At 55.9% G+C, this 25,195-nt stretch overlaps 2 protein-coding genes across 5 annotated transcripts in view; one reads left to right on the forward strand and one right to left on the reverse strand.

Annotated features, from left to right (window-relative positions):
* The window catches only part of PIP5K1C (phosphatidylinositol-4-phosphate 5-kinase type 1 gamma), a 32,744-nt gene extending 18,543 nt beyond the window's left edge, over positions 1-14,201 (reverse strand). For all 4 annotated transcript variants that reach the window (XR_009967753.1, XR_009967751.1, XR_009967752.1 and 1 more), the window contains exon 1: positions 13,891-14,201. Coding sequence is in view for 1 of the 4 variants with exons in the window: in XM_062634464.1 (XP_062490448.1) it covers positions 13,891-13,987 (97 nt within the window). In the remaining 3 variants the exon portion in view is untranslated. The remainder of the gene's footprint in view (positions 1-13,890) is intronic.
* Positions 14,202-14,514: 313 nt separating this feature from the next.
* TJP3 (tight junction protein 3) lies at positions 14,515-25,184 on the forward strand. The gene is made up of 21 exons (XM_062634465.1): positions 14,515-14,945; positions 15,151-15,250; positions 17,586-17,738; positions 17,814-17,938; positions 18,029-18,131; positions 18,560-18,974; positions 19,267-19,370; positions 19,765-19,927; positions 20,017-20,107; positions 20,272-20,336; positions 20,478-20,556; positions 20,655-20,811; positions 21,496-21,604; positions 22,036-22,255; positions 22,505-22,701; positions 22,837-22,932; positions 23,587-23,657; positions 23,766-24,071; positions 24,338-24,565; positions 24,779-24,813; positions 24,962-25,184. The coding sequence occupies exons 1-21, from the start codon at positions 14,722-14,724 to the stop codon at positions 25,059-25,061; spliced, it is 3,141 nt and encodes a 1,046-aa protein (XP_062490449.1). The 5' UTR covers positions 14,515-14,721; the 3' UTR covers positions 25,062-25,184.
* Positions 25,185-25,195: the final 11 nt, after the last annotated feature.

The following is a 25,195-nucleotide window of genomic DNA, read 5'->3' on the forward strand; positions in this document are numbered from 1 at the left end:
TCGGTTCCATAAGAAGCCCACAGAGACACTTAGGAAGCTGCTTTCCAGCCACTCAGAAGGCACTTGACAAACCGCATTGATAATTGCATCTATTTATAGAACCCCATGTCCAAATATATCACAGAAATGAATGCATCATTTATCTCTAGCACTGCCTTGGGGAGAAGCCACCATTACTCCATTACAGCGAAGGATGAGAAATCAGGGTTTTTAGACTAGATATCTCAGAGATGGAAACATGAGCCCACATCCAAGGCCTTGAACACTGCCAGGGATGGGGCAGCCACAGCTTCTCTGGGCACCCTGTGCCAGCGCCTCAGAATCCGCACAGGGAAGAGCTTCTGCCTAAGAGCTCATCTCAATCTCCCCTCTGGCAGGTTAAAGCCATTCCCCTTGGCCTGTCCCTACAGGCCCTTGTCCAAAGCCCCTCTCCAGGCTTCTTGTAGGCCCCTTTAGGCAATTCTTCCTAATGTCTTAAAGCAATTCCCCTTTGTTATATCAAATATCAAATTAATCATCAGGTTTTGTGCTCAAAAATCACTTCTTCAGCCCAAGACGATACAACTCTCTGCCCATTCAACAAGAAGCCCTGCAGTGGTGCACGAGATATGGCACTAAGTGAGCATCTGGCTCATGAACATTCAGGGCATGAGCTGGAGCAGCAACTCAAGACCACAGAGGAACCCAAAGGGGCAAATGCTGCTCCAAGCTGGAAGTCACTGGGAGCACACTGTGGTGCAGGGACACTGGGCTCTCCCTGCCACGGCCGCTCTCCTGCTGCACTAATCTCTGTTCTGCACTTTGTCACCGTTCCAGAGCAGGAGATTAGCTTGAATTGGTGATAATTACCACAAGCTGCTCTCATCCCCAGCTCTTAAGTGTCTGCTGCTGTACATGTACCAAGTGTGGAATCAACACCAATACTTGTGCCATGGATAAGGTGATCCGGGCACAAGGAGCTGCGGATCTCAGGGAGAAATGATGCTTCAGGTGGACAAGAGCATCACCAGCAAAACTTCACACCCCCCCCCCCCCGCCCGATCAGCTTTATAAAATTGACTTGTTTAGGCAGAAAATGAGAACAAATCTTGCACTGCCTCCTTGGCTGTGCTCATCTCAACCAAGCTGACAGATGGCCTTGTGAGACCCGCTTTAACTCCAGTTTTGGGGTTTATGCAGCCACAGGAGACAGCATCTAGGTCTGTGGGGAGCAGGAGCTCTGCCGTGGGAAGGTTCAGCTCTTTACAAGCTGATTGAGATGATCCTTAACTGATTTGGTGCTGCTTCATGAGGGGTATTCAGAAATGTGATGAGTGGCTCTGGAAGGGGAACCCTGGGATGAAACCCCAGCTTTCCACCCTGCCCGGGTCTTGCAGCACACATCGCCTGACCTGCTGCCTTCAGCTCCTCTTCTCATTTGGGCACAGCTCTGACCAAGGCTCGAGCTCCTCTGCAGACTCAGAGCTGAATGCCTTGGTTGTAGCATTCAGGAACTCTCATCCCTGATTCAGCATCTGCTGTTTTATAAGCCTCACTATTCACAGCCACAACGCTGGCACCCCACAGGACAGGGATGGATTTACTCCAGGAAAGCCTCTGTACAGTCAGCGTCCGACACAAAAAAAGACTCGTTTTAGACCTTCCTCCCCCGAAAGGGCCTCCCCTGTGACTCCCAGGAGCAGTCAGGGATAAGCAACCCCATTTCATCCCCTCTTCCCCTCCTCTCACCTCCCACACCAGCTCCATGACTCGTTTTGCCATTTCAAGCACACAGGAACCACCTCCACTTTGGGGAGGGAAGATGACATTTGCAAACCAGGATCTGCTGCACCACCCCTACGTGCCACACTCCTTTCCCAGGCCCTTTGCCTTCTTTGGTTGAGCATAAACTCAGGAGGGAAAGGAACAGCCTGGCTTGTACAAATTAAGGGAAAGAGCTTAATGTACCTGCTAGGTAGGAGAGGGCCTTGGGGCGCTGCTCAGCTTGCTCTGCTCCTTTCCACCCCTGCTCTACGGGTTCCCCAAGGACCCTGACACCTCCAGCAACCCCCTCCAGGCTTCTGCTTGAGGGTTTTCAACTCCAAAGCCCAGAAGCTCCTCCCTCACCAGCACTTCCCCCCGGAGGATCAAGTGATTTGAGCCCTGCGTGGTCCAGCCCAGCCAGGGCTGTTCAAAGCAAAGCACCCAGATGCAGCACTGCCACTGCAAGGGCACTGAACACTGCCTTGAACACTGCCAGGGATGGGGCAGCCACAGCTTCTCTGGGCACCCTGTGCCAGCGCCTCAGCACCCTCACAGGGAAGAGCTTCTGCCTAAGAGTTCATCTCAATCTGCCCTCAGGCACGTTAAAGCCATTCCCCTTGTCTTGTCCCTCTTTCTTTTATGCAGGAACTCTTTCTGCCTCAGAAATCCATCTGTTCATCCAGGCTCCGGAGGCAGGGCAGGAGTGGAAGACACAGAGGGGCAGTTAACACATTCCTCCCTTGGCTGCAGGTGGGGATAGCATCCTGGGTGTTCACTTCCCCAGGGCCACACTGCTGATGTAGGACACACCATGCTGAAGTGCTTCCTCGCCAGCTCAGCAGAAAAGCACTTCCAGCGCTGCAGCCCAATTACAGCGAGAAGCAAGCAGGACAAGAGCAGGGAAATGAAACTGAGAAAGAAGTGATTTGTTTCCTTGTCTCCAATCAGCTGTGTGTAGGGAACAAAAAAGGACAATTTTGGAGGGCTTTAGCCCAAGCTGCGTGACACAGCAGCCAGCAAAAGCAAAACAACATCTCATAAAGAGGAGCACACAATAGCTGATCCCCAGCAGCAGCAGAGGCTGCAGCCGCTCAGCTCCACGCTCCACTCTGTAATTATGCAATCCAGTGGGATGTTCAGGCAAACATCTGCTCCATGGGAAAGGTGCAGCCTTATCTGAACACAGTGTTCCTGCTCCTTTCCACACTGCCAGTCACAGGAGTGGAACAAAACAGGCTCCCCAGGACAGCTGGGATGCCAGCCTCTTCCCAGCCTCTGGCTCCTCTTTTCATTACAGCCTTCAAGTCCAGATCCGTGTACAGAACTCACAGTAAAGCTTGATGAGGATTAATTAGACAGCAAACATCCCAGCAGGAAGCATAACCTCTCCAGGACAGAGTCAGCTCTGTGACAACATCCAGGCACAGCGGCACCATGCTAAAACCACGACGCCAATTTAAAGTGAGCCCATAAAAGGCTGAAGGACTTTGAAGTTACATTCCTCACTGCCTTCCAGAGGAGCTACAGCAACAGCCAGTTGTCCCCTCACCTTTGCTCAGTGGTATGATATGCTGCAGGTCACAACCCACCAGCACCACTCACTGGAGTGTCTCCTGGCTCCAGGGAGAGTGGCAGGTCACCAGCAAGACAAGAGACAACCTCGCCTTTCTAGCTGCAAAAACATCAGGGACACGAATATAGCACATGACCCTGAGCAGCCCCTGGGACTCAATTTGTGTGTTCAGATGGAGTTTTCAGAGGCCACAAGATCCAAGATTACTGTTTCCCAAGCCCAGGTCAGAGAAGCACAAGTCAGCTCTGTGAACACTTGGTCCAGAATTTACTTTCTGCCTTTGTTTTCTGAGCACTGCTCTGAATCTGCTGCCTGCAGGCTCCTGCCTAGAAGCAGGATTCAGCACTTTAAACATGCGCAGTGTCCTCGGTGCAGGGTGAATGCTCAAGTGGATCCTCCAAGTGCCACTAATAAAGAGGGAGAAGAGCTGACTAGTCACAGTTTAAGATCCCAACAGCTTAAACCGAAGTGGTTCAGGTTGGAAAGCAACGTAAAGCTCCTCCAGTTCCAATCCCTGTCACAGGCAGGGACCCCTTCCACTAGAGCAGCTTGCTCCAAGCCCCTGTGTCCAACCTGGCCTTGAGCACTGCCAGGGATGGGGCAGCCACAGCTTCTCTGGGCACCCTGTGCCAGCGCCTCAGCACCCTCACAGGGAAGAGCTTCTGCCTAAGAGCTCATCTCAGTCTCCCCTCTGGCAGGTTAAAGCCATTCCCCTTGGCCTGTCCCTACAGGCCCTTGTCCAAAGCCCCTCCCCAGGTTTCTTGTAGCCCCTTTAGCCACTGGAAGACTGGGACAAGGTCTCACATTATAAAAACAGCCACACCGGGCTTCCCAAGGAGCCAAAACAAGCACCTGGGCACACTGAAGGCACAAACCAACCTCCACGTTTCTTCTTGCACTCCAAACGTGCAGCTTCAGCCCCCAGCCAGCAGGACCAGGGTAACCGCTGGAGAGGAGATGGCACAACAGGGAGCAGAAACCAGAATCTTAGCAGCCTCCAGGAGAAGGCAGCTCTTTCCCACCTGCCTTTTTCCCAGGCAGGCAGGGTAACCTACTTGGATGTTTAATACATGTTTTCTTCACATAAACCAACACTGCCTGATGAGGCCCACAAACATCAAGTAAGCTGCAATATTACATCACAAGTTTGGGGGTTTCCCCACTCCTTCAATGTGGCTCCCATGAGCAGAAAGAGCTGCAGCACCCTGGGCATGGAGAGCTGCTTCTGGAGAATCTGGAGAAAAAAGTAAGGGGATAAAGCAATGAAGCAATTTTGGCTTGGGACATGGCAACTCCTTACAGGTTTGACACTCAAAGCCATCCAGTTTTCCCTGGAGCCCTTCTGACTGAATCAGTTTTGGGATCATCTACACAAAAGCTTGTGCTGGTTGAACACTGGATGGTCTTTAAGGTTCCTTCCAACCCAAACCAGTCCATGATTCTGTCACTTCCGGGAGCAGCCAGGGATAAACAACCCCATTTCATCCCCTCTTCCCCTCCTCTCACCTCCCACACCAGCTCCATGACTCGTTTTGCCATTTCAAGCACACAGGAACCACCTCCACTTTGGGGAGGGAAGATGACATTTGCAAACCAGGATCTGCTGCACCACCCCTACGTGCCACACTCCTTTCCCAGGCCCTTTGCCTTCTTTGGTTGAGCATAAACTCAGGAGGGAAAGGAACAGCCTGGCTTGTACAAATTAAGGGAAAGAGCTTAATGTACCTGCTAGGTAGGAGAGGGCCTTGGGGCGCTGCTCAGCTTGCTCTGCTCCTTTCCACCCCTGCTCTACAGGTTCCACAAGGACCCCACCAGCTCCCCTCACAACTTTCTGTCCATGTGAAGTTACCTGCAAGGCTGGGACCAGGCACAGGACAAGGAATTAGCAGCTGGAAAAAAGAAAACTTCACTGCAGCTTATCCCAAAACTTAAGCTGATAAACAGCAGAGGATGCTGTTAATGAGAGGGCAGGAGGATGCCTTTGCACATCAGCTTCTCTGGGCACTCCTCCAAAGCATCTCAACCTGTCTTGGCAGAGTCAAACAAATCATTCGAGCTGCTTTGTCGGAGCAGACAGCAGATACACTCAGACAGGGACAAATGATCCCCCCCCACTTTCTCTCTCAGCCCCTTCTCACAGAGGGCTCTGCAGCTAAACAAACTTGGCACCTCCAATCCAGGAGGAATGGGCCAGATCTTCTATTGCTTCTGCCATTTAAAAGTATCTTCTATAGATGCTACTTGATGAGAGCTCACTCCTCTTGCTCATTAACAGTTCAGAATTATTCTCAGACTAAATTAAAATAGAACTCAAGAAAGAAATTCTCCCCAAGTCTTCCATTTCCTGACCTGGTAAAAGACATGCTAAGGTCCAGCTCCTACAGTCACAGCAGGTAAAGAAATCTCCCTGAACTTGCACAACAACCACCTACCACCAGGATATACACAATAAGCACAGCTTTAGAACTGCAGGAGCTCCACATGCCAACCAACAGCAATCTCTGAAGGGAAAACAAGTCGCTTTGTCTCAGGCCACCCTCCACAAGCCATCCTGCACTGGTAATGAGTGGGGTATTTCCTGATTTACTCCACAGCCAAAGCTGCTCATCTAAATCCTCTCAGATTTCATTCTGCTCTTGCTAATGTTGCTTGACAGAGCTTCTCCAAAGGTCCTCAAACACTGGAGACTCAAGAGGGGATTTCAGGCTGGGGCTGGGCACAATGTGCGTCACTGGATGTAAAGTCCTTTGGTAGGCTGCTCACATCAGGTTGAGTCAAGTCTCCTTCACACCACACTTCGGGGCTGCCATGGGTGCTGCTGACAACGCTACAACGTGCCTGGTCTCTGTGAGCAGAGTTTCAGTCGGGTGCTCCTGCTCTGCTCTAACAAAGGCACCTGAACAGATGGAACAAAACAAGCTTCAGCGATGAAATGTGCTGCCAAAAACCATAACTCAAAGTTTCTGCGAGTGCTACTTCCCTCCCTGGGATCCTGGCTGGAGCCTGGCACCTTGTGACTCAGCTACTGCCTGAAAATAAGCCACCTAAACCCCAGTAACACTTAAAACCACTTCTAGAGCTCTTGGTAGGAAAACCAAGCATGTGAGGCACATGTAGATGGCAGGAAGAGATAACCTTCAGTTTCTTATTTTCTTTAATAAGCATTTTCTGGCACTTCCAGCCCAGAAAGCCTCTTTCTCACAAGAGTATCCCAGATAGTTAACCCACCAGTAACTCCTGCTTAGTATCAGCATGAAAACAAACATCCAGGCCTCAAGACTACGGTGGAGAAAGGCTATGTCATCATTTCTCTTCCATCACAATTCATTTAAGCCTGAAGAGAGGATGGGTTGAGGGGAAGTACCCTGGAATTCAAAACCCCAACAATATGCCCATCACAAACTACAACATGAAGCACAATGCGCACCCCCAGAAAAGCTTTAGTATCTTGTAACATAAGTTAGGATTACAAGGGGGAAAAAAGCAGTAAATGAAGCAAAGGCAATTGTTCACCTTCAGATTTCAGCTCTGAGCCCTGAACAAACAGTCCTTCCCAACACAAAGCCATCACATAATTTGTGCTGTTTAAACGCACAAATAATCACCACCCGGTAAGCCAAACTGAGGAAAGCCCTAATGTGCCTTACTTCTGCATTCCACCTAAGCCAGTGCTTCCCCTGTGACTGAAGAGCACTCCATTGAACTGCAACTTCCAGGCACTGATGTTCTGCTGTCTTTGCTCCACCTCTAAAGTTAGGGACTCTTTTACATCCCTACAGCTTGCATTTCTGCCAGCAAATTCCACACTGCCCCCATCAACACACATCCAAACAGATGGCAAGAGCATCACTGAATGCATATGGCAAGAAAAACTGTCATTTTGAAGACAACACCCATTTAAAGTGACATTTAAAAGGAATACAAGTGGTTTCAGGTATTGCATCTGCCCTCTTCTGATTACATCACTCCTTCCTCTCAGCGTGGGGATGCTGCAGAACCAACTGCATGGACAGGAATAGTGAAATCAAAGAAAACAGAGAGAACCAAGTTTCATATCGGCATCTAAATGGAGTGCCTGACTGCTTGAAGTGCCATCAGGCAGGCATTCAGGGAAGGCGCACTCAGCTAGATGATGGTTTCAGCCAGCTGCCTCCCTTTGAAAAATGCAGAAATGGACAATTTTGCCTTGAAAAACACAAAGAAAAAAACTCAGCAACTTGGTCCATCTGATAAGCAGAAAGACTATAGAAAGAAAACTTCTGCAGCATCCTTATCATCAGCTGCTTTATCCTGCTCACACCAGGGGCTTTGTGTCCAGCTCCCCAACATCAGAGGGACGTGGAGCTGTCGAAGCGAGTCCAGAGGAAGCCATGGAGCTGCTGCGAGGGCTGGAGCAGCTCTGCTCTGGAGCCAGGCTGAGAGAGCTGGGCTGGGTCAGCCTGGAGAAGAGAAGGCTCCTGAAGGGGAGACCTGAGAGCAGCTCCAGTGCCTAAAGGGGCTGTAGGAAACCTGGAGAGGGCCTTTGGACAAGGGCCTGCAGGGACAGTGGCCACCTCAGCCACCAGTGATCTAAACCTGAACTTACTTGAGGTGACAGAATATAAAGCAACAACTGAGAATGGTGAGCTCCAAGGGGAAGAGAAGTCTATCTGGCAATTTAAACATCACCTTGCCAGGCAGCAAATGAAAGGGCAAAATAATCCTGGTTAATTCTGCTCTTGAAGAACCGTAACATGGTCACCAGCATGGTCTGACACATTCAAAACACCCATTTTGAAGTGCAAGATCCTGATATGCCCAGAGTTTATGTGATGTTAAGGACAGGCTTCCACACCAGCTCTGCCAAAACACGGTGTGGGCTCAGCTGCCTGGTCTCAATAGCAGCAGATCCCTTTGCCTCTTATGGAAAAACACAGAACAGCTGTGGAATCACTTGGAACACTCCATCCTGTGAAAGAGGGACCCGAATGGCTCCCAGCCCAGCACACCCCTTCGTCTGCTGGGGAGCTGCCTTTCCTCTGGGAGCTCAGTGCTGTTTGAGATCAAAGTGCTCCCAGATCTTCTGGAGTAGGCATTAGGAGGTATCTACCATGGGAGAGGAACACAGGAGTTGAAGTCAGTAGTTTGATGAGCTTTGTCACATAAAACTTCACCAAGTTTAAATAAAGTTATTAACTGGTGTGGCTACACGGACCCTTCATGATCATCTGCACCAAGCTACCATAGGCACCAACAGGGCCACGACAAGTCCAGAACACATCAGGGAAGTCTTAACAGCAGCACAAAGCAGAAAGCTCAATGAAACATCTTCTCCCTGCATGGCTGGGAGAGGTGTCAAGGAGCACCTGAGCTACTTGGAGCTTGACCAGTCCTGAGCTCCCCATCAGCACTGTCCCAAGAGCTGCTACATCCTAATGACCACAAACAAGGCAAAGCTGCCCTGGTCTGATAATCTGTTAATTCCCCTGAGCTCAGGCAGTGGAGCTTGGCCACACAGAACAAAGACAGGAGCTCGTGGCATGCAGGGTTCCCAGCACAGCTAATCCACAGGCCCTTTTGGAAGTGGCACTGTATCTGTTCAGGTTGGTGTTGTGACAAACCCTGGGCTGTGACCTGGTTTCCTCTGCCCTGAGCAGCAGGAGCGGTCCAGGAGAGCTAGCCAATGTGGGTCCTGCCTTCCCAACCACTACTCACAACAGGCAGGTCTGCAATGGTGGAGATGCCACAGAATCCATCAACCCATTTTCAACTCCTCTTTTCTCCCAGGAAGTCCTTCCCACCCTCTCCAATAGCAGTTTCTGCAGAACACACAGATTCTGCTGATAGAGAATGAGGAGATGAGGACTGTGGAAGCAACCTGGTCCAGTGGAAGGTGTCCCTGCCTGTGGCCGTGGTTGGAACTGGATGAGGTTTAAGGTCTCTCCCAGCACAAACCAGTCTGGGATTCCATGTTTCTAATAGCCATTTATCAGAGGTGCAACAGCACAGGATATGCAATCTCCACACTGCTATTCTTCAAGTATCAACTATTCGAGCCTGTTTCTGTGTTAAATAATTAAGAGACCCTTATCACACCCTGACTCCAGTTGTCCACATTTGTATTTTTTAACGAGAATTAGGGAAGTGCTTTTGCTGTATCCAAAGCAAGAGGGAAGAGAAGCAAATGGGCTAACTCCTGGTGAAAGACAGAGCCTCTCCCCAGTGCCGTGAGCCAACGGAACACGTTGTGGTTGGCAGTGAGCAGCTCACAGTGAACACGTTGAAGCCTCCCCATCTCCTTCTGCTGTGGCACGTGCTCCGACTCAGGCGGGTTATTCACCACAAGCCAGTGCAAAAACCCACACGGAAGCTGGGGAAGCCACAAGAACACACGATGGGAGATGGTGATGCTTAATTAGGGGTTGACAGTGTTTTCTGCTTCAACGCAGGGGTGAGGAGAGACAGAGCGACACAGGAGCTGCTCCATCACTTTTAGCTCTTTAATTACAGAAAACCTTTCCCAGGAAGTCCTGAGGTTAACTCAGCTTCTGACAACACTGGCAAACTCACACAAGCACCAGGCTGCTTTCAGGAACGGAGTCTTTCTAAGAGCTACCTATAGAAGGAAAAACCCCATTGCTACCTTATTGTCATGGGCTGCTGTAGGGCTGCTTGGAGCCCTACATGCTCTCTCTGCACAACTGTCTTTGAGGAAAGGAGGTGCCAAGGCTTTAAAAGACCCCTTTTAAACTTTGCAGAGTCTACAGAGCATGCCGCATGCTGCTCCTGCCAGCTTCCCCAGCACCACAGGCTCTGGGGAGAGCAAGGAGGATGCATTCATGGGATCAGATCACCCAGGAGAGCAGGACCAGCTTTGGTTCCTGTTTTCCAGCAGCTCTGTCCCCACACTGGAGTGTGCAGAAGTGTCCACGCTGGAGCCTGGCGAAGGTCACTGCCACCTAAACACAGCCAAACCTTCCTTGTGCTGGGAGCTCCAGAGCGTTTCCCCTTCCAACATCCGGAGAGATGGACAAGAGTAATCAAAGGTGACAAAGATGTGAGCAGCAGGCAATGGGAAGGGCTTTGTCAGGGGCTCGCACACCCACTGCTGGACTTGACTGGCTGCAACTGGGAGATGTGCTCATGAAGGAAGCAAGCACTGGAATTCCTGCTGCTGCTTTCCAGGCTGCAGCCACCTTACATAGGAAAATCAGATTTAGTAAGATTGTGCATCTGGCAAGAGCCCATAATGGTCATGTCAGTGAATCACTTCAATAATCATTCCCAAATGATGCACTGCTCATACTAAATCCACTCAGGTCATTCCCCGAGGAGCCCTTCAGGAGAGGCCCAGCGAGCTTCCCAAGTGGGACACAGTGGCAGCTTTGCCAGCAGCAGATCCAGGGCTGCTGGAACGGACTGTTATATACAGGTCAATGCCAAATGCTACTTAATGAAAATGAGATTAATCATTCTTCATCCTGGGTTCTCAGGGATTCGATCTCCAGCCTGGCCTGACACGGATACAGATGGGCTCAGCATCCTTCAGGACACTGCCTGGATCTCTCTGCCATCCAAACTCCGCCTTTCACAGCCCCTAGGCCCCATAATCCCATTTGCTTTCCCATTTGCAGATTCAGATCTTAAAGGACAATTAATTTGCCCGAGCAGCCTGAATTCTATTTTCGCTGCCTTCCTCCTTCCCTGCAGCTGAGCTGTGACTTATTGACTGTGAAGGAACCACAGGGTCTTTACAAGTTCAAGGCACAAGGTGTTTTTGTGTCTGTTTTTGCTGAGCTGACTCCCTCTGAAATCATCTTGCTACCACCATTTCATGGGCAGGAGGCATGTGACAGCCAGCAAAGCTGTGAACCAGCATCATGCTGGGGATGATGTTTACATTTGATTTTTCCTCAGGCTGATAAGTTCTCTCCCATTTCCCTCTCCATCACCTTGCTATGGATTGAGCTGCTTGGGTGGAATGGGGTGGAATTCTTCTCTTATCTCTAACCTGCTCATTGAGACAAAACAATGCTGCCAGCAGCCCTTCAAAAGTCACCTCGAAGTGATCATGGCAAAGAGGGAAGAGCTGGGTGATCTCCCAGTGCAGATGGACTTATAGGTGCTGTCAGCATCCAACAACATGGAGAGCTCCACTCTGCTACCTCCAGCTCCGGTTGTAGTGAGACAACTTGTCATTTCAGCTTCCTAAAGCAGAGAATTCAACCCTGAATACCATGCTGGAGGCTTCTGCCCAGACTCCAAGCCATAAATGATGGGAAGGCTGCAACACATGGAACAGGAGATGCAAGAATTGGAAGTAAATCAGACACCAATTTTCCTTCCCCATTAGGCTGAGGATTTCCACCTTTGCAAGCAGTGGTGGAGACCAGCTTTGCCACCCATGTGCGCCAACAGCTCTCCAATAACTTGAGTGCCTTTGGAGAAAAGGAGGTTTCCAGGTGCTCTGTCTCCTGGGTAGAGGGATGATGATGATGTGCCCTCTCCTCACCCAACCATTCCTGAAGGATCTCGGTGCTCCTGTCACTCTGCAGGCACACAGAGCCTCCACACCCACCTCTACTTGTGCTAACAGCTCTGCTATTCACACCAGAATGGGTGAATGGCCCCTGCAGTCCCTTCCCAAGGGATGAGGGTGGGGATCCAGGGAGGAGCACAGAAGCTATTTATACCCGTTACATTTTGAAACACCCTTTTCCAGCATGGTGGTGAGAAAACTTACGAACCTCAGATCTGGGTTCTCAGAAAGGGACAAACTGGGGCTGTGTGCTCCTGCATGAGCCCTGCTGCTGGCACGAAAGGAGGTTTTTTCCCTCAAAGACTTTCAAAAGCTCCCTTCAGAAGCCTCTCCATGCCTCATGTCAACTTTCCACGCCTTTCTGCCCTCTCCATCCAGTTTTACTAAGCAGTTCCCCTTGATACCTACTGAGTGCTTGGGGCAGGTCTTCACTGACCTGACCCATGCTCTGGCTTACCCCCACCAGATTCATTTAGCCAAAGCCCAGCACCAGCCGCCCTTGCTCAGCAGCACAAAGGCAGGGATCAGATTCTGGCTGTGCTGGTGACCCTCCATCCTTCATCCATGGCACGATCACCGTGGGGAGCAGCACGAAGGACGTGTAGGGACGGGTCAGGAGTGATGAGCTCCACCAGGCATAGTCCTGACCCAAGAGCAGCAGAGCCATCGAGAGCCAGGCCCAACCCCTCCACACAATACCCACTAGCTGCTGTCACATTGTCCTCAGCCCTCCCAGGAGCTCCGCTTGCAAAGCGAGGCCGAGTGACACAGGTTGGATGTGGCCCAAGTGAGGAGTAAGCAACTTGACTCAGGGAATCAAAGCAGCAGTGAGATGTCTGGCTCTGATTCATGTGTTTTTTACTATTAGCGTCAGGTAAGCCAGCTGCTGGCTTGTACGTTCGGAGTTACTTGCAGAGAGAAGGAAAACAAACACTCCTCCTTAAACCCAATGGTCTTGGCGTGAGCAACAACCCTGTCCCCTCCCCAGCACACGGTAAGGTGGCAGAGAAGTCAGAAGGATGAAGAGTATTATAACTGTTCATTGCCAAGAGGCTCTCTCAGCTGCGCCCTCAGCATCCCAGGCTGGAAGCCCACAGCAGTGCTGGGAGAATGCTCCCAACAAAGAGGTCCAAAGGCAAGCTGAGCACAGCTCTTTCCTTTCACAGCAAGGGACTGCAGCAGAAGTGCTAGGGACAGCTTTCCACATGCCTCAACCACAGCCCCTCACACAAAATTACCCCTCACATCCAGCCCTCCCAACAGCGTGTGACACCCATGACACAATCACAGCTCCCGCTGGCATTGCTGGGGGTTTAGCGCTAATGAGCCTCATCTAAAGCCTGGGAACAAGATGGGCTGTCATAACACAGCCAAAACCCATCCACCGCATAGGAGGCTCAGAATGAACTTGGGGCTCAGGCGGGTGATCGGGGGCATCCTGTCAGACCCATAAAATCAACCCAAGAGCCGGGCAGGGCTTTGCAGCCACACACACCTCAAAAACCAGCAATTAAGAGGTCGTTAATGAGCTATAAATTATCAGGCAGCAGAGGCAGGACTGCTTGGACAGCCCCACATGTCCAACCCCGCCAAGGGCAACCCAGAATCCTCTGTTAATGCTGTCAATGGTGCTGTCAGCCTGGGGCTTGCTCCCTGCCTCTCGAAGATAGTTTTCTGGGGGCCCCAGCAGCCCCCAATGCAAGGCAGCCCCCCTCAAGCAGAGGCTTTCCGGGGGGGGGGGCTAAACCATTCAGGATCCGGGGGGACGGGGGCTGCCGCAGTTGGACGGGACCACGCGGTACCCCAGGGGTGGCACACTGCGGGTGGGGGCGGTTGGACTGAACCACTCGGAGCCCCCCCATGGGATCCAACGCACAACGCGGAGCACTGCCGGGAGGTACCACTTAGCCCCCCGCGGGGGGTGCAGCTGGGCTGAACCACTCCGAGCCCGAGGGGAAGCCGTGCCGCGGGGGGCTCCGCCGGGATCGGGTGAACGGCGGCTCGCGGGGGAACCGGCCGGGGGCGGTGCTGCCGCCCGGTGCTCGCAGCGCGTTACCTCCTGCCGCGTCCAGGGCCCCCGCGCCGGCCTCCGGGGCGGCACCGGCGCCCTCCACTGACGAGCCCTCCTCCTCCTCGGACACATCGGGCTCCATGGCGGGCGCTCGGCAGGCCCGGGGCAGGCCCCGGCCCGCGCCCGCCGCCTCCGCCGCGCTCCTCCCGGCCCCGGCCGCCGCCGCTGAGGAGGCTGGGAGCAGCCAGCACCATAGGGCGCGGGAGGTGCCGCGGACAGACACGCCCCAGAGCTGCAGGGCGGAAGAGGTACCGGAAGTAGAGCGAGCCTTTTCCGCCGGGGTTAATCGCGACGCGGGGGCGGGTCTGTCGCGATAACCCGCGGGCTGTGGGAGCGGGACCGCTCCGGGGCCCGACTGCGAGGCGCGGGGCAGGGAAGGTGTCTGTGCCTAGGGAGGCACCATAGAGATGTGCGGGGGGCGGGACCTGTCGGTTGCCATGGCAGCGGGGGTGGGGCCGGCCTGGCTCGGGACACCGCTACCCTCGCGGTACCCCCGGAGGACCGGGGCCCTCTCCGAAGGGTTCGTCTTTGGCCGCCGTGTCCGGGGCCGTGGCTCCACCTGGAGGTCCCGGGGTACGGGATAGCCCCGGGGTTATGGGGCGGCCCCGGGGTTATGGGGCTGCCCCGGGGTTATGGGGCGGCCCCGGGGGTACCGGATAACCCTGAGGGTACGGGGTAGCCCGAGCCGGCCCCGCCGGTTCTCCCGGCCGGTCACCTCACACCCCTGTGCCCCGGCCCTGGGGGACAAACGTGTGTCGCGCAGCCGGTGCTGCGGGACTCTGGCCGGGGCCAGTCTGAGTGAGCAGTGGCGGCTCCATGGCTCCTGTTCCGCGGTGGCGGCTCGTGGCCGGGGGCTTCCGGAGGGATTGGTCCCCCCTCGACACCCCGCCGCGGGGCTGCCACCTCTCATTGCGGACCCGGTACCGGCGCCGGTTGGCGGCGGCGGCGGCCTGGAGTGAGAGCCGCGGCGTGGAGCTCGTCTCCTTCACCGCAGGGAAGCGGCTCTGCAGGAAGAGAAGCGACGCGGGGCGCGTCCCCAGGTGGGGGGCAGCGGGGACAGCACCCATCGGCACAGTCACCTTCCCCTCCTCACCCCGCCGCGGCCCCGTCGTCTCCTCTGGCCGCGGCCCCTTCCCCTCCCGGGGCTCCCGAGGAGGTGCTGGGGGTCCGGGGAAGGTGGTTGAGCCACCAGCACTGCGGGGGACACCTCCCCGCGACCCTCATCCTCCTCCTTCCCGCTTGCAGGAAACATCTGGTTCACAAAGGGTTACGCAAAGCACCCTGGAGTGACTCCACTGCCACCAGCCCCGGAGCTTGGCTCCTTCCTGCTCAGACCCAAGGCTTGGTGAGTATCTGACCCTGTCCCTGCGCTCTGCTGTCCCCTGGGAAGCGGCTGTGCTCCGGGTCCCTCTCTGAATGGCTCCAGGACCCAATGAGCTTCCTGGAGTCCTGCCCAGTAGAGGGGGATACCCTGAGGTGGGAGATCGTGGGACCCCGCTACCACAGTTCCACACCCCGAGGTGCCTCCATCCTCTGCATGGATTCCGGTGGGGTCAGAGCTCCCGGAGACCCTTGTGCAGGGTCTCCCATCTCAACATGGCTGGAGTTGGGTTAAAGCAGCTTCTGGGGGCAGCTGGGACCTGCCAGGGGGTGAGGGTTTGGCTGAGAGCAGGGACCCTGCTGATCCAGGGAAGGCTTTGGGGTTCCAGGTTGAGGACCCATGTTGAGAGGGGGGTCCCCACATTGTCAGCCAGAGGTGGGCACAGCCCTGAACCAGGGAGCTTGCAGTGGGACGAGCTGCCCCAGCACAACCCAAGCTTTATTTGGTGTTTGAACTTCTAGAGAGGAGGTTTAGGGGAGGTATTAGGAAAATCTTCCCAGTGAGGGGGAAGGGTCAGCTGGCACAGGGTGCCCAGCGTGGCACAGGGTGCCCAGAAAAGCTGTGGCTGCCTCATCCCTGGCCGTGTTCAAGGCCAGGTTGAACGCAGGGGTGTCCTAGCAGAAGGTGTCCCTGCCTGTGGCAGGGGTTGGAACTGGAGGAGCTTTTAGGTCCCTTCCAACCCAAACCAGGCTGGGATTCTGTGATTTTAAGATCAAAAGCCCTGCGAGACACTGGCCACGGTATGTGCGAGGCTCCCAGTGCTGGGTGTGTTGGGCTGGGCTGTGGTCAGCTCTGCCCTGATACTGCCTCTCCCGGCGGGGACATTTAGGGTGCGGGCTGGTTTCTGTCACAAACCGGCCAAGCCGGCTCCTCCGGTGCCAGCCTTGGCCTTTGGCTTGGGGCATGTCCTACTCCAGGTCCCCACAGAGACACCGGGGACAAGTCCAGGGCCTGGTGGCCCTGTGGGCTGTGCTGGTTGGTGAGTCTGGACCTGCTGCCATCCCTATGCTGTTCCGCCTGCCCCAAACTGCTGCTGCCTGTGGGGGTGGCAGTGGGATGTGTGGCTGGTTCATGGTGTCCTGGTGACAGGGCAACAGTGGGGACAGCGAGAGGCTGTTGGTGGAAACGGGCTTGGCTCTGGCACTGTGGGTGAGACGTGACCCCAGGGAGGGGGATGCTCTGGGTGCCCTGTGATCGGGTCCCTGGGACCTGTGGCTCACCAGAGCCCGTAAACACCAGCCAGCCAGCACTGGTGACATGCCTGATCCAGGTCCTGGCAGTTCAGGTCACTGATCCAGCCGGAAACCACCCCACCACCATGCTGGGGCTCCTGTGTCTTACTGGGGTCCTGCTCAGCCCCAGCCACGCTCTGGGCACGTGTGTCCCCACGTGTCACACACCACCGGGTGCCAGGCAGGCACTGGGGCTGGTTTCGGTGGCTCATGACGCAGAGGGGAAGCCTGGACTTTGCCCTCTGCTCACAGCCTCGCCACTGGGACCATTGCTGAGCCTCGGGTGAATGATTACACTGTCCCTCCTGGGGCTACTAGGACCTGGGCCTCATTCTGGGGGTGCAGCCTGGTGCTGTGGTGCAGCTCCAGTGAGGGGCTGGGCATGGAGAGGCAAAAAACCTCTGCAGTTTTCCCATGGGATCCCTGCTCAGCGTTCCGAAGGCACTGCCCACAGGGTGGCAGCATCTCTGATGGCCCCTGGTCCCACCGGAGCTGCCCCAAGGGAGCTGTGAAGTTTTCCAGCTTCACATGGCACCAGTGTGGAGGCTGGAGGGTGGCTGAGGCGCAGTGGGGGAGCCATCGTGGCTGTCCAGAGCAGTGCCCTGGGCTCTCCCCCTGGAGAGGAGCAGGACCACAAGGTCCCAGTCATGGAGATGGTTCCTGAGGGTCAACACTGGCACAGGGTGCCCAGAGAAGCTGTGGCTGCCCCATCCCTGGCAGTGTTCAAGGCCAAGTTGGACGGGGCTTGGAGCAAGCTGCTCTTGTGGAAGGTGTCCCTGCCTGTGGCAGGGGGTGGAACTGGAGGAGCTTTAAGGTCCCTTCCAACCCAAACCATTCCATGACTCTGTATGACCCACCTGCCCTGCATAAAAGCCATCCACATGTCCAAGGGGACAGAGATGGATCCCCCTGGAGGGGTGATTTGGGAGCTCTGGGTGTCAGGACCTGCTCCCACATGGGCCTGGCCAGGCTGCAACGTGGTTGCAAGTCCTGGTGCCATGGCGGGTGTCCAGGGAGCCTGCCCCTGACATCCTCACACTCAGCTTTGCTTCTGCTCTTTGTTTCAGCTCCGAGTGGGATTGAGGAGGAGCCGGCGCTGGTTCCTGGCCCCTGGGCAGGGCTGGCTGTGCTGCCCGGCTGCACTCCTCTGCTTGCGCTGGTGCGTGGCCACCATGGAGGAGATGGTGATCTGGGAGCAGCACACGGTGACGCTGAGCAAGGTGACCACAGCCTGGGGTAGCCATGGGAGGTGGGGGCTGTCTATGCCTGACCCCCCTCTGCCTTGTCTCCATTAGGACCCTCAACGGGGCTTTGGCTTTGCTGTCTCTGGAGGTCGGGACCGTCCCGACAGGGTGACTGGGGACACAGCGGTGGTTGTTTCAGATGTGGTGCCCAAGGGACCAGCGGTGGGAAGGCTTCAGTGAGTGTGTGGGGATGTGGGGATGTGGAGGGTGCCCATTGCCAGCAGGGACAGGGAGGGCAGTGACCCATGGTTGTGTTTCCCTGCCAGGAGGAAGGATCACATCGTGATGGTGAACGGCCTGTCCATGGAGAACGTCTTGTCCTCCTTTGCTGTCCAGACACTTAAAACCTGTGGCAAGATTGCCAACATTGTGAGTGTGCCCTGGTGAGGCTGGCATTGTGCAGAGGACCACACTGGACCTGTCCCCCATGCCCCAGGGCTCTCATTCGGGGCTTGGAATTGCTGTAGAAACAGAACCATAGAATTGTTTGGGTTGGAAAGGACCCTAAGCCCATCTAGCTCCAACCTCTGGCACAGGCAGGGACACTTTTCACTAGAGCAGTGTGTTCCAAGCCCCTGTGTCCAACCTGGCCTTGAACACTGCCAGGGATGGGGCAGCCACAGCTTCTCTGGGCACCCTGTGCCAGCGCCTCAGCACCCTCACAGTAAAGAACTTTTCTGCCTTATGTCTCACCTGAACATCCCCTGTTTAAGTTTAAACCCATTTCCCTTTGTCCCCTGTCTCCTGGCAGAGATGGCTGCACCCACCATCCTCTTCTTCTCCCTTTCCACCTGCAGACACTGAAAAGACCAAAGAAAATCCACCTGCCTGTGAGAAAGAGCAGCCCTGGCTCCTCCAGGGTGCCCCGGCGCTGCGACTCGGACGAGGATTGTGGGTTACCCAGCGCAGGTCCAGCCCTGCACTGCTCCCAGGATGACCTGGACCACAGCCAGGGCTACGATGGGGACTCATCCAGCGAGAGGAGCTCTGGCCACCACCAGGATGAGCATCGCCACCACAAGCCGGTGTCCCGGCGGCGAAGCAGCGGCTCGGATCGGAGGGGCTACAGCCAGCGCCACTTTGCCAACGGGTTTGGCCATGAAGAGACCACCAAGGGACTGGCCCTGGTGTCAGGCTTCAAGCGGCTGCCACGCCAGGACGTGCCCATGAAACCCATCACGTCACTCCTGGTGAAGCAGAAGCAGGATGAAGGTGAGGTCCCTCCTGCCCACTTTGTCTCTGGGTCATGTCACTCAGTTTGTGGCCATGCATCCCACTGGGTGGAGGTGATGGCAGGGTTGGTGCCAGGGTCTGGCAGTGTGTGCCATGCTGGGTGCTCCAAACCCATCTGGCCTCAGCCTGGGATTGCAGAGCTCAGCTCTGGGGCTTGCTGGTGCCCCAAGAGGAGCCAGGGTGGGCTTATGGGGATGGTGATGGGGTGGGACCTCAAGGGGGTCCTGCATCTGCCTGGGCTCTGCACTGTCCTGGGCTTTCTCCGGTGCAGAGTATGGCCTGAAGCTGGGAAGTCAGCTCTTCATTAAGCACATAGTGGAGAACGGGCTGGCGGCAAAGGGCAGCTCCTTGCAGGAGGGAGACCTCATCCTGAAGGTATGGGGGAGCCATGATGTGCACAGTGTATGCTGGGGGTCTCATCTTCCCCTCTTTGGGGGGGCTCATCCCTGGGTAACATCACTGCAGGGATGCATCCACCCCTGTGTCCCATGGCACATGGTCTCCTGGGCCCCAGGAGCTCAAATGTTCAGTGTGTATGAGGTGTAACAATGCTCAAAGTATTTGGAGAGGAGGAAACGGAGGGAGTCGCTTCCTTTGCACGCATGGGCCAGGCATTCCTGTGGCTGCTGGGACTTCCAGAGCAAATGTGAGGGATATAATCCCAAAAACCCAGTTGGGACTGGGAAGGTAGCACTTGGAGCATCCCATTTGAGTGGGGCTTCCCTGGGGCAGCTTTCCCCAGTGAGGTCTCTTGCTCTGCCCCCTCCAGATCAACGGAGTGGCCAGTGGGGACATGTCCCTGGCTGACACCCAGCAGCTCATCGAGCAGATGGAGGGGACCCTGACCCTGCTCATTCTCCGGGACCACCGGCAGTTCCTGGTCAACATCCCTGACATAGAAGATAGTGAGAGTGACAGCTCCCATATGGATGGTGAGGGGACACGGTGACGGGGCCATGGGTCACATACCCAGCACAGGGACTGGATGGTCACTAATGCATCTTCTCTCCTGTTGCTGCAGATATCTCTGACATTAACTCTGAACTGTCCCATCTTCCGCTCCCTGAGACCTCCCCACAGCCTCCAGCTGCTGCCACTATGAATTCATCCCCGTAAGCCCCATTCTGTGCTCCCAAGCCCCTCTTCCCTGGCATCCTCCCTGTGCTCTTTGCCTGGCTGAAGGGGCTGCCAGGCAGTGCCCGACTTGCTCCTCTGTTTCTGCTGCCACTGCCTCTGACTCCCAGCACCTACTGACCTGCCTACATCCTGCTTCCAGGGAGAGGAGACAATCGGACAGGGACCCTGCAGCCGACACAACTGCTGGCAATGCTCCGGGCCCTGGTGAGTGAGCTCAGACCAGGCCAGGGAAAAGAAAGGCTCCAATGGGCTCCTCCAGGCTCCCTTGTGCCTGGTCTCCCTGTGCCTTGTCCCACGCTCTGAGCTCCCTTCACCTTCTGTCCCACCCCTTCTCCTTCACTGCAGACCTGCTGGGAGCTGTGGAGGGGGATGCTAGCCAGAGCCCCCACACCAGCCCCTCTTCCTGTGCTGCCTGCAAGGATGGGTAAGGCTGTGGGAGATGGGGAGTGGCTCTGGGGCAGGGCTGGGGTCACAGGGTGGGTGACATGGCCCTGCCAGGCTGACCATGGCTCCCTGGGACAGGAACACTGCTGACTGCAGGGCTGTGCACTTCGTGAAGGCCAAGAGCGTTGGGCTGCAGTTGGCCGGGGGGAACGACGTGGGCATCTTTGTGTCGGGTGTACAGGATGGCAGCCCTGCTGCCAGCCAGGGCATCCAGGAAGGGGACCAGATCCTGCAGGTACCCAGGGCTGGGAATGGCTCCGAATGCTGCTGCATGTGGGCTGGTCCCAGCCCTCCCTGCTCTGATACTTCCACAGGGTTTGGGTTTCTCCTGCTGGGCATTATTTCAGGGAAGTGCTGGTGCCCCACAGCCATCAGGTTGGCTCTGCGGGCACTGCCTGAGGGGAGGGTCATAGAATCCCAGACTGGTTTGGATTGGAAGGGACCTTAGAGCTGTTACAGCTCCAGCCCCTGCCACAGGCAGGGACACCTTCCACTGGAGCAGCTTGCTCCAAGCCCCTGTGTCCAACCTGGCCTTGGACACTGCCAGGGATGGGGCAGCCACAGCTTCTCTGGGCACCCTGTGCCAGCGCCTCAGCACCTTCACAGGGAAGAGCTTCTGCCTAAGAGCTCAGCTCAGTCTCCCCTGGGGCAGGTTAAAGCCATCCCCCTTGGCCTGTCCCTACAGGCCCTTGTCCACGGTCTGGTCTACAGCACCCTGTAACACCCACTGGGGTCCAGGTGCTAACTCAGCTGCCCAGAGACTCTCCCCAGTGTTACTGGGGGTTGTAGCAGACACTTTGGTCGTAGGGATGAATTTCTTCTCCCACCTGCCTGCTCACTGCTGTCCCTGGGATCCCTGCTGGTACCCATGCCCTACTTCCTGCTGGCAGTGCTGTGTCTAAGTGCTTTTCCATGGCAGGTGAACAGCACCAGTTTCCAGAACCTGACCCGTGAGGAAGCTGTAGAGTATCTCATGAGTCTGCCACCGGGTGAGGACGTCACACTATGGACCCAGAACAAGCAGGACAGTGAGTGATGACTGGAGTTATCCTGGGCTTCTGCTTCCCCATCCTCTGTCTCTTCTGAGCAAGCATCAGAGCTGCCATGGCCCTTTCTGCCCCTGCAGGGTAGTCTGTCCTCCCTGCACCCCCCTCCTTCTCCTCCCCCAGAGGGCTAATGAGAGCAGACCAGGCCATCCTGGCCCCATTTGTGCTTCATCATCCTGGAGCATGGGAGATTTCTGGCACCATGGCTCAACCTGGAGAGGCCAGGATGTGCTGGGGGGTCTGGTCCTGTCCCAGCATGCCTGAAAGGTGTCCCCAGCATGCTCCTTAGCAGCAAGGGGTGTGGTAGAGGCTCCAGCCAAGCTCCTTCCCAAACCTCTCCAGCACTTTCTTCTCCAGCATCTTCCTCCTCAGCCACCTCTTTCCCTGATGGTCCCTTTCATCCTGGGCTCCAGTTTACAGGAAGGTGATCTCTTCCAATGTGGGTGACTCGTTCTACATCCGGACACACTTTGACTTTGAAAAGGACACTCCATCAGGGCTCAGCTTCGTTCGTGGGGACGTGTTCCACGTGCTGGACACACTGTACCGGGGCCGGCTGGGGAGCTGGCTGGCAGTGCGCATGGGCAGGGACCTGCAGGAGCAGGACAAGGGCATCATCCCCAACCAGAGGAGGTAGGGATGGAGCCAGGAGCCAACATGAGCAGAGCCAGGGGATGGCTCCCCAGTGAGGCTGGGATGTGGGTTTGCAGGGGCTGGTGGGAAGTGTGAGCTGGTGAAATCCCTTCTCAGTGATGCTCTGGTTGTCCAAGGTCCTGGAGGGAAGAGGCTACCACAGTCTCATCCAGCCATGCCACCGAGCAGGACACTGGCTTCTCCTGCCCCACTCCTTGGAGCCTGGTTCTGATCCCTTTCCTCTTGCAGGGCTGAGCAGATTGCCAGTCTGGAGTCCATGCTGAAAGCCACGTCCAGTGCCAGCCTCTCTGGAGCGCGGGCCGAGTTCTGGAAGCTGCGGGGCCTGCGGGGAGCCAAGAAGCTGCTGCGGAAGAGCCGGGAGGACCTGTCTGCCCTCACGAAGCAGGGCCACTACCCGCCCTATGAGAGAGTGGTCTTGAAGGAAGGTGGGCACCAGGAATGCGCTCACCTTGGGGCTGCCCCATGGGGAGTCCCAGGCCCATGAGCAGGGCTGAATGCTGGGGTGCTGTGAGCTTTGCCTTCACCCCAGCTCCATGAGCAGGTCTGTCTTCTCCCCACAGCCAGCTTCAAGCGGCCAGTGGTGATCCTGGGTCCCATCACAGATATTGCCATGCAGAAGCTGAGCACGGAGCTGCCTGAGCTGTTTGAGATTGCCCGTGAGTGCCCCTTGTGCCAGGGGATCTGCATTTGGGAGCTCTTGACCTGTTGCTCTGTCCTAATCCTGCCTCATTGCCCTTCTCCATGACACCCCAACACTTTCCTGGAGTCATTCACCCTCTCCTGATGCATCATGATCCCAGGTAGATGCCGGACATGCCCCTCTCCCATGGAGCCAGGCTGAGAGAGCTAGGCTGGGTCAGCCTGAGAAGAGAAGGCTGCTTAAGGGGAGACCTTAGAGCAGCTCCAGTGCCTAAAGGGGCTGCAGGAAACCTGGAGAGGGGCTTTGGACCAGGACCTGTAGGGACAGGCCAAGGGGAATGGCTTTAACCTGCCTGAGGGGAGACTGAGATGAGCTCTTGGGCAGAAGCTCTTCCCTGTGAGGGTGCTGAGGCGCTGGCACAGGGTGCCCAGAGAAGCTGTGGCTGCCCCATCCCTGGCAGTGTTCAAGGCCAGGCTGGACACAGGGGCTTGGAGCAAGCTGCCCTAGTGGAAGGTGTCCCTGCCCATGGCAGGGGTTGGGACTGGAGGAGCTTTAGGGTCTTTCAACACAAACCATTCCATATTTCTGTGATTCTGTGACACATCCTGGGGCTGCTGGAGATGCCACATCCCCCCCAGCCCCTCTCACACCACATTGCCATGTCCTGCAGCCAGCCTGCCCCGTGACGGGGCATCAGCCAAGGTTATCAAGATGGACTCAGTGCAGCAGATTGCAGAAAAGGTGAGAGACCTTCCCCATGTCCTCAGAGCTGGGTTGGCCCAGAGGGAGTGCATGGCCCTCGTCACTGTCCCTGTCCCCAGTGGGGCTGATGGCCATGTCCTGCCCCAGGGCAAGCATGCTTTGTTGGACATAACACCCTCAGCTGTGGAGCGTCTCAACTACGTGCAGTACTACCCAGTGGTGGTGTTCTGTGAGCCTGAGAGCCGTCAGGGCATCAAGGCCATGCGCCAGTGGCTGGCTCCTGACTCTAGGAAGAGCTCCCGGCGGCTCTATGCCCAGGCCAGCAAGATGAAGAAGCACTGCAGCCACCTCTTCACTGCCACTGTCAGCCTCAGCAGCAGCGCCTGGTACGAGGCCATCAAGGACATTGTCAGGATGCAGCAGAATCAGCCTGTTTGGACAGCAGCAGAACAGGTACAAGGAGAAGCTGTGGCTGCCCCGCCCCTGGCAGTGTTCAAAGCCAGGGTTGGACAGGACTTTAAGCAAGCTGCTCTAGTGAAAGGTGTCCCTGCCCGTGGCAGGGGTTGGAGCTGGATGAACTTTAATGTCCCTTCAATCCAAACCAGGCTGGGATTCTATGATCCCCATGGTGAGGCTGGAGCTCCAGCAGGCAGTGACAGGGCACACGCCCGTGTCCTGCTTGCAATGGGGTCCCAAGTTTCTGTCATCCCCCCCCGCAGCTGGATGTGGCACTGGAGGACAGTCTGGACCTGCTGAACTCATCATCAAGGGCAGCACACTCGGGCTACCTGACCTGTGACAGTCGCGCCAACAGTGACTACGAGGACACGGATGGGGAGGCTGATGCCTGCACCGACGGCGAGGCCGAGGATGCCTACAGCCAGGAGGGGCTGTCACGCTCCTCTGAGCCAGCACGGGCTTCCCCAGGCCATGGCCTGAGGGATCAGGTGAGTGCCCCCACACTGCTACAGGGAGCTTCTGGGACTACCAGGGCTCATTCCTATCCCGTGGCACAGGCACTTTGTCACATCGAGCTGCTGCAAGCTCCAGCTGCACATCCATGCCCGGCTCTGGTTTTCCATGGGGGAACATAGCCCAGACCCAGGTCAGGGCACAAATCCTGCCCTTACCTCTGACCTGTACACTCTGGTCTTTCACAGATAACAGAGGAGCAGCAGCACTACAGCAACATCAGGTACTCTGCACACCAATGCCAGCCTGTGAGGGGAGGTTCAAGCAGCAGCCTCAGGGCTGGGGAAGGGCCTGAAGAGCCCAAGGTGCCAGCTGTGCCTGCCCTGTCCCCACCAGTGGCAGAGGCATCACCACAGCTTCTCATCCCACAGGGAATACGAGCATGCTGCTGTGAGGAAGAGGTTCACACAGGCCAGAGATGACTCAGATGAGGATGAAGGCTATGAGTGGGGTCCAGCTACAGACGTGTAGCCCTGCCACTCCCCATGTATCATGCAGGCAGCGCCACACAGTGCCCTGCAGTTCCCAGTACCAAGTGCCTTCTTCCCTGTTTTGGCCTCTACTGCTGGAATAAAAGGGATGTTTTAACCAGGATGGGCTGTTGA

The sequence above is a fragment of the Pezoporus occidentalis genome, unplaced genomic scaffold, assembly GCF_034315485.1.
Source record: "Pezoporus occidentalis ecotype Australia unplaced genomic scaffold, CSIRO_AGI_Poc_V1 ctg428, whole genome shotgun sequence".
Lineage (NCBI taxonomy): Eukaryota > Metazoa > Chordata > Aves > Psittaciformes > Psittacidae > Pezoporus > Pezoporus occidentalis.